Consider the following 9,333-nt stretch of genomic DNA (forward strand, 5'->3'; position numbering starts at 1 on the left):
TGCATATATATAGTAATGGATTGCGTTTTTCTGAACTTCCCCAAAACACACCAAAAAAGTTTCTAATCTACTTCAATTATTGTGTCACAATCACTTTCCGGAAAACCTAAACAACTCCGTGGAATCGCACTACAATACTAATACAATACAAGTTATATCATCATAGAGATGACATACCTGACGCAGGTGTGTATAATGTACCCCCTTAAAATCAGAAAAAAACACAATAATTTATAGCAGGCATATATATTTATAATATAATTCTGTTGAATTACACACGATGAAATAATAAGATCATATTTTTGTTGAGGCATAGGTGAGTGAATTTATATTTCAATTAGGCCACTGTAAACCTAAAGACTCTTTATACCGGTTTATCGTGTGCTGGGCTTAAAGTCAAAGATATCGTTTTTGGACAAAACTTTTGGAATCGAGTGTCATGAATTAGTTCTGCCCCGGCGTAAGTGTACTATTAAGAGGGACAACATATGTTCCATTCATCATAGCCCAGGCCGGAATAACGTCGAGATGAAATATTGAGACGCCAGTCATGTGAATAAAAGCATTTAGTATTCCGACACATATGAAATTTAGCGGCAAGCCTGTTGTCACCTGAAAAATTAATGCCATTTCGAAATTAATCGGAGGATTTATTTAGCCCATATAGACTGCATTACAAATTACATATATTTTTATGCTGGCGGGAAAATATTATTTAAACTACTACTTACCATATCCGTTACCCGCAAAGATCCGAATGTGAATGCCAGAGCATTTGGTGGAGTTGCGATCGGCAAAGAGAATGCGAATGAGCAAGATAATGTTGCAATGAGTAAAATATAAACTGGATTTATACTCAGGTCTCTGGATAATCCTATCATGATTGGTAAAAATATGCTGGTGGTTGCCACATTGCTTGTGAATTCTGTAACATGGAAAACATTGTAAGTGAAATGTCATATTTTCCTACACTGTAAAAGGATATATCTGACAACATGCCCGAACAATTACTAGTGAAAATTTTCAACGCGCTTGTTGAATACCATTGAACATTTGTTCAAATTCTAATAGTCCAAACTCTGAAGCTAACGAAAAAGCTGGTTAATGCTAACGGAAGCAACACACATTTGTTTTTGATTAAAAGAAGTCACATTTTTACAAATATATACCTGTAAATTATTTTTTCAGCATATCAAACAGAGCATACTAAAGATTATGATAATATTTGCAATTGTGTTCTCGGCACATTTAAGAGGCTTATAACATTATATATATATGTAACATAACTTAGATGCACAAACCCTCTTTTACCTGTCAATAATGATATTGAAATCGAAACCACCAGTAGCACAATCCACACAGGTGTTCCTCGAAGTCCCGCTGTAAGGTTACGGCCAAACCATTCTGACAATCCGGAATTCTGGAGCAAAATAATAAATAAGAATTGCCGGTGCTCCCGAAGTATGCGAACCAAGATGGCGGACATCGGAACGTAACATGGGTAACAGGTTAGGGTTAGGCGATAAATTTTTCCAATTTTCCTCATTTTAGTCCTATTATCAGTTCGAAGACTAGCCAAGAGCCTCCCGTAGTATTTATAGCTAAAATTATGGCCTAACCCTAACCTAGTACACATATTGCATTCCGATGTCCGCCATCTTGGTTCGCATACTTCGGGAGCCCCGAATTGCCGATATATGGTTCTACATGCGTGCTCAAGTCAGATTTTGGTTGGTAATAAAGCTACATATAAATATAAAACTGTGACAGAACGAGACCGAATTGTTTGAAGCGACGGTGCGTGATATAATATGATAATATGTAGGATAAACATCTTGACAATGCTTTAACTTTTCCTATTCAAATTAATAGTTCCTCCTCGATTATAATGAAATACTTTGTTATATTTTTTATTATTTGACTGAATTTCTTTTGCATTGTGTCAAAATGTTACAATACCAGCAGAGCATACAAACAGCCGTTATTTCGGGCAACAGTGTCAAAATCACCAAACTGACTGTCTTTTCGTCAGACTTGCTAACCTCACATGCTCCAGCCAAAGAAAATCCTGCACCCAACAGAAGCATCACATCCCATGGAAATTTTTGTTGAAATGTTTTCCAAGATAATAACGCGGGAGATGTAGTTGGTAAACAATATTCTTTTTTTCCCTCAGTCTTCGGTTTTTTCCATATCCAAGTAAAGGAAGATGATTGTGATGGGAATAAGAAGACGCACATTCCAACCAATACAGCAGTTGTAGAATCTTTTGCATATCTAGAGTAAAATTTGTATAGCCTACGTGGTATTTTTTCCTCATCTAACACCCTATATATATATAAACTATTTTTATAAATGTTATGACGATGATAATGTTTTTTAGAATGATGGCGTTTGGTCTTGTTTTACATTATTATAAAAATGTGGTGGCTTATCGCTTTAATCATGTTATAACAAATTTAATTTATTGTTAGGTATATATATTATAATTCTATGCATGTCTGTTGATGCAATAAAATATATACTGCATCGGCAGCTATCTGGATTACGTAATACTACAAAATTAAAAAATTCCTACCCGTTTGGGAATAAATCTCTCCAGCCAGGAATAATCTTCGGATCACGAAGAAACCATAGTAGAATCAGTACAAGGAAATGAATCACAACACAGATTTCACCGAAACTAAACAAAAGAAAATGCAATACGGTAGAATTATCGTAGATGTGGTTCGTACGTAGTTATCGTATGTGTATATACATATATATTAGGTAAAGTATACGTTGTCTATCCAAGTGAACATTATGTGATCTTTAGGCTACAAAGTATTCTCCAAATATAGATATACGCCCTCGAAGCTATTATTGTTAGAACAACTGTAATCTTTCCGTTCCTATCTTATACAATTTATGAAATGAACAACCCTTCGGAATATGACAGGGGCGGGAACGGTAGGCCTCACCCACATGTTTGTACTTTACAAAAAAGTGTTCTGCCCAACTTTCTGATTTCATGTATTCAAATAAGTTTCCAAAAGACTATTATATATACCGCATACCTCATAGGGGCCAACTTGTCATAGTTGGCTTGTATTAATTTCTTGATGCGCTTTGATGATGTGGTGTTTGTATTTCGTGATCTCAACTGTCTGATATAAATATCAAGAAAATAGAAACAAATATTATAGAATGTAGTTGGTTGGTTATCAATATATATACCCGAAAAGCGCAAAGATGAATTTGGGTTAGTTTGTGTAATTCTGAATATTCTTTAGCAACGATTCCATATAGATATCCTTCAATAGTTTTTCTCATGCACACCGACTCATAATTCTTATTTCTAGAAGTAATAGTTTAACCAACATTCCCAGGTACTCATGTCGTATGTGAACCAAGATGGCGGACACCGGAACGTAGTATGTGTACCGTGTTAGGCCATAATTTTATGTAATACTAATACTACGGGAGTCACTTGGCTAGTTCCCGAACTCGTAATAGAAGTAAAATTGAAATAAAATTATGTCCTAACCTGGTACAAATACTATGTTCTGGTGTCCGCCATCTTGATGCACATTTTACGGGAGCGCCGGATCCCAAATATAATGCATCATAGCTTACCCAAGACTTCGAAACCGACATAGCACCCAAATCCATGTGATGATTATCAAAATAATAGTCATCGGAAGACAGAATATGAACCACGAAACGAAGTTCAAGTCTTGTCCCGATTCTTCTCCAAAACTGAAAAAATAAGCAATGATAGTGTTGTTTGACAAGTTTTAGTTGTTTTTTACGAAATAATTTTTGATTGCAGACATATAATATATCTATAAGTGTACGAGTATTCTGAACTTGGGCTCTGCGAATCGTAACTGTATATTTGCTTTCGCTTCTTGTCTTCGAAACGGGCCGCAAAAATTATACGACAAGCTGGATATTTCACATGCATATTTCAAGTGTATAAATATTATATTTGCAAGGATGTTTTTCCCTCGTCTTCTTTCAACAGCAATGCTTCGTTGTTTACCCGTTCCATTATAGACTGTGTGGTTTAGCATAAAATTTGCAGAAGCTAATAATTCTTACGTTGCTATAAAAATTCCAATAGCCACAAGGTTCGTTGGTGTTCCAACTATAGTACATATACCTCCCAAGGTAGAAGCGTATGTCACCGCGAGTAGCATTGATTTTTCTAAATTGGTCGATTTGCCATCTATTTTTGTTGAAGATTCTTCTTCTAACTGAAATCAGATCAAACCAAATTGAAAGAAATTTGAAAATATTATTGCGAGGAGTTCGGATAAAAAAGCCCGAACGGAGTATAACTGTCAAATTGCGAATATTACATTGTACCAATCGTTATTGTCTCATAACTCATAATAATCTTTATGGCAAAACCCGATTTAATCAATACGATGCTGTATATTTTTAAAAAGCATAAAACTATAACTTTAAGCCTGTCCACACATTTAATATGACAGCAGTTGGTCAAACAAAAATTTGGATAAGATGTATAATAGCAAAAATGGATATTACTGCATTAGAATGATACGTGCTACCTCATTATCCTCCTGAACTTTCAGTTTATCGTCGTTGTTGTTTTTACTGATAAACTGTGTGACTTCTGGATTATTATACATGTCTTCCGTGTTATCGGAAACTTCCAACACGTTGTCTGCAAAGATATATAATTGATATATAGTGATATATAGCCCCCTCAAAGATAGTTTTATTGAAAAATAAAAAAATTACTTATATTCTACCTGATGTTCCGAGTACTTTTGATTAACAATGTCACACAACAAGAGAGATAACTTACCGGACACGTCTTTATTCTTCTTATTCTTATGTGGCTCCTGTCTCTGTAAAAGTAAGAATATGTTATTTGGGATTTGATGACATCGTTAATAGTTTTGGAATTTGCTTTTTCATGCTAACGTTCCTGACTACATCATAAAGCGAAAACCTAAATGATGGGCATAGCCAAACTGTTTTACTGCATGTCAGTTATGCACATAGATATAATGTCAAACTATTTTATACCAGTCGAGAATTATCTGCAACTTACGTTCTTTTCTGCTGTTGAAATCTCTCTACATATAGCAACAGTAATCGGATGCATGAGAGCACATGTCGAAGTGTTGCTCAACCACATAGACAGGAATCCAGTGATAAACATCATTCCTAACATAATCCTTGAAAAGAAATCAATAACAGTATCTAACCAGTAATTTCCATTCGTTGTAAACAAAGTTCGTTCAGAAAAAATTCTCAAAAAAATGGTATTTAGTGAAAATAATAGATAAATCTTTTGTGGGCCCTCCTGAAGTATGCGCACCAAGATGATGCACAACCTGAACTCAGGTTGTGTACCAGGTTAGGGTACAGGTTATGCGACATCTTGGTGCGCATACTTCAGGAGTACCTTGTTGTGGATATCCGAACCCCCTAATTGTAGACATAACAAAATTCAGTCTTTGATTTAAAATTGATTATCGTCATCCAGATCCAAATTTAATTCCAAGCACAAGTAAATCACGGTTTGGTTATCACTTGCCTTTACTTTACCCGGTGCACCAAGTAGGTCATTTGGTACTCCTGAAGTATGTGCACCAAGATGTTGCATAACCTGAACCTTACTTAACCTGGTACACAACCTGAGTTCAGGTTGTGCGCCATCTTGGTGCGGATACTTCAGGAGGTCCGGCCATTTTTTATTATAGTTTTTAAAAAACGTATATTGAATGGTTTGAAAGTTGTATTAGATTAGGGAAATCGGCCGTAGCTCACCAGCATGGCTTAGATCCGAAAAGGAGCAAAACTCGAAGAGAAAATCTTCTATGCAAATTCCACTCTTCTATTGCAATGCAAAGGATGAACGTTCCCAGAAAGAGAAAACAAGTGTGACGCGTGTAACTCATCGAAACCTTGATACATAACAACGTTGAATATGTGAGACAAGCGCATTCAAGTACAAAACAAAAATTACTTTATAAGAGAAAAACAGTTGAGTCGGTGGGATATTTATGTCACAAAAATTGTGTCTCGTTTTAGCTAAAATCAAGGTAATGTGAACAAAGCCGATACTATACAGCGCAGTAAATTGTGTGCATAACTATATTACTGCGTGCGGTGATGTTCTCAAATGTCAAATTGGATAAAATAAATAATCGTAAAATTTTGACACAATATATTCACTTCACTGTCAAAAAATTATGGTTTAATAGTAAAGGGTAATAAAAAAACGCCATTTTCAGAGCAAAAAGCAATAAAATCATCGTAATTTATAAGTATTTTATATTAGAATCTGTTCTGCTGTAGACGGTGATAATTTTTGTAGTTTGGCAATGTTGGATGCAAATATGAAGTTGTTTTTATGTTTAAGATTTATAACAATTCAAAGTAAAACTAAAAACGACTTTTAGCGCCGCGTACGTGCTAATAGCTAAATTACATTCAACATTCACTCCACAAAATTGCCGCCGATTGTGGGAAATATTTGGATTTTAATATACGCTTCATATGGCGAATGATATTTTTGGCACAATACTAAATCAAAGTTGAAATTTGCAAATTCACAAAAATACCTATAAATGTAAACGCACAAAACAGAAATACTACACTATTTTGTAATCAACGCCACGGTCAACCGATCAATCATATTTTGACACTTTGCACCCGTGCTCCAGTAACTAAACTATGGCCATTGTACCTTTGGAATTAAACAAAGTTAGCTGTTACCTCATCTGCTGTCTGGATTCCAAAAAGCGGGAACAGTAACAATGGAATTAGTGACGTCACAACAAGTGGACATGCTTCAGTCGTCCAGTAAACAGACATAATGCAAATCACGTATCCGCAACTTGACACCTGGATGAAAATTGTATTCAGTTATAAAAATATCGTCAGGCACATGACATTACAAATTAATTGATTTATTTTATCAGTTTTGACGAAAGTGAACCATTTCAAAATAGTGTAATTGGACACATTATTAAATAATAGTGATTAAATAGACTTAACTAGCAGTTTTAGAGTTATTTCAAGCTTTTGTTTTTGGATTGTGTAAGTCTGCCTACTCGATGTGAATACCAGTATTTGGTATAGTCTTTATTGACTTACATTATCGTCTTACCTTCGAATTCCCAAGTATGAGCATTGGAAGAAGAAGTATCGGAGTCAAAAGAAGAATTGCACTTTTGCGAAACCTCCATAACGACGAGAAAAAGTACGACAAAGACATATTAGAATATATAGGCTTTTGGTGCCCACCCGATGCTCGCTTTATAAAAATAACAGCAAAATATTATATATGAAGATAATTATATTGAAAGTTTCCTGAACAAAACTCCATAGCATATATCTTTAGCTAACTTTTAGCGTCATTTATATTTACCAGCACCGGTTCGACGGGGAATGTCCGTTCAAAAATAATGAGAAATACTAAATTAAGAAGACGTGGAGCTATGATAGCCACAAAAGAGGCCGTAGAATAGAGTCTAACTAAAGCATCCTGATAGCCATGAGCAAATCATGCCAACATGAAAAGCTGCAGTGTCTGAAACGCTAGTTTTGTCATGTTTCCATATACCAAAGTTATAGTCCACGTGCAAAACTTAAAATTATATTATTTTCCATCGGCAAGATAGCATTTTACTACTATAGTGCTGATTATAGGAAAAGAAAATTGCTTCCAATATAGAAAATCTGAAAGTAGACTTTCCTACGACTCTCTTATTTCCAATCTATTTTTTTAATTGAATGACTGTCTGTTTTACGCGTTTTTATCCTAAAAGCTGAACATTATATATTCCGACCAAATAAATAAAAACAAATTCAATTACGATGTGTGAAATTTCATCAAGTATATGATAATTGCGCATCTATGTTTCCAACATTTTAAAAACGCCTATTGTGATAATTTAGTTTTAATACTGGAATATTGCTGTTGAACCTTTGTAACAAACAATTTTTTCTACTTCTGTTAGAAAATCCACTTTTAAGTTTTTTTTCAAAAAACTCATTGTACATGCCATAACCTTGATACTCTTCATCTTAATAACAGACTAAATCTTGAAATGTCATTTTCGAAAAGTTTTTCTATGCTCAAGAGAACTATAATGTCACAATAAATAATATTTCATGGATGCATAAGCAAATAACATTTGATATTACGAACTGGAGCCAATTTAACTGTAAAGCTCATTGTTTGAAACAAGATTATGTTTGCAATGAATATTTGTTCAGACAAGATCACAGTAACTGAGTTGCATTCATCACTGTTTTATGAGCGGGCTCACTTCCCAATCGCAACCCAGACAATAAAATAATGAGTATGTAATAGCGAGCTTCGAAAATTCAGTTGGCCTCCCCGTCGGTAAACTATACATATATATATATATCTAAAACAAACTACCAATGCAATGCTTTCTCGTGCAATTACTATATTTACTGATTTACAACTGTATACCTAAATCCTGTATACAATAAATTTCCATCACTGCAAAATTAAACTTTCCATTACAGATTCGAACTTCAAATAGTGCAGCACGCTACACACGCATAATGTTATTATTATATAGTTTTACAATGAAAAGAAATTCCTCAAATAATTATGCAGTTTTCAAATGACGGATGCAGCACATGCGAATGAATATATACGATCTCTCAAAAATGTTGCGCTTCAACCCCGGAAAGAGTTAATAGAATGATCGATTTGTCGTAGCTAAGTCCAGGCATCGGTCCTACACACCGTCCAGCACAAAACAACAATCAATCACTGTTAATTACTGTCAAATTATTTTCTTTAATGGCTTTTGTTCTAATAGAGTTGACTTTGTTTTGTGGCAACAAATAAATCTCTCTCTCATCGCTAAGTTCTAATTTATGTCAATGTTATTCGTGATTTCATCACATCAATTCTTCCTCCATCTAATTTTGAATACCTTTATATATTGAGGAACCTTGTTTAAGCACTAACTGTGATGTGTATTTTATAATCTTCTTATTAAATTCTGATATGACATCGCTTTTATGTGATTGCAAACTTACATGTTTAACTATTTTCAAACTCATAGAAAGTACATTTTATACCTCACCGCGTCGTAATTAAGTTTGGATTTTAACTCCCGTTATCTTTCCTCACAAACAAATGTGACGTCACATACCAAATATAAGTTCAAGTTGATGGATCTGCATACCTTGATGCAGAACGGAATAGCAAAGTTTGAGTCTAACTCGAAACCAAGCGCAAATTGAAAAGACACTATCGAGCAAAACATAGACCAATGAAATAATTAAATAAAGCATAAGCGTAGTGGCCGAAGGTTGTGTAAA

General features: G+C 34.5%; 1 protein-coding gene across 1 annotated transcript; it reads right to left on the bottom strand.

The window, feature by feature from the left end:
* Window positions 1–236: 236 nt before the first annotated feature.
* LOC120346434 (Na(+)/citrate cotransporter-like) lies at window positions 237–7,332 on the bottom strand. Its single transcript, XM_039416172.2, has 14 exons — window positions 7,133–7,332; window positions 6,739–6,867; window positions 5,788–5,924; window positions 5,066–5,192; window positions 4,817–4,859; window positions 4,557–4,672; window positions 4,084–4,238; window positions 3,616–3,738; window positions 3,057–3,146; window positions 2,579–2,683; window positions 2,043–2,277; window positions 1,312–1,420; window positions 732–925; window positions 237–612 (listed from the first exon to the last, which is right to left on the bottom strand). The coding sequence occupies exons 1-14, from the start codon at window positions 7,238–7,240 to the stop codon at window positions 445–447; spliced, it is 1,839 nt and encodes a 612-aa protein (XP_039272106.2). The 5' UTR covers window positions 7,241–7,332; the 3' UTR covers window positions 237–444.
* Window positions 7,333–9,333: the final 2,001 nt, after the last annotated feature.

Source organism: Styela clava, chromosome 8, assembly GCF_964204865.1.
Source record: "Styela clava chromosome 8, kaStyClav1.hap1.2, whole genome shotgun sequence".
NCBI classification, from domain to species: Eukaryota; Metazoa; Chordata; class Ascidiacea; order Stolidobranchia; family Styelidae; genus Styela; species Styela clava.

Coding starts and splice junctions, on each gene's coding strand:
- LOC120346434 (XM_039416172.2), bottom strand. CDS start 7,240: ATGTCTTTGTCGTACTTTTTCTCGTCGTTATGGAGGTTTCGCAAAAGT. Junction 1,421..2,042: donor CTTTGGCTGGAGCATGTGAG/GTTAGCAAGTCT, acceptor ATTTTGCTCCAG/AATTCCGGATTGTCAGAATG. Junction 926..1,311: donor TTCAATATCATTATTGACAG/GTAAAAGAGGGT, acceptor TCCATGTTACAG/AATTCACAAGCAATGTGGCA.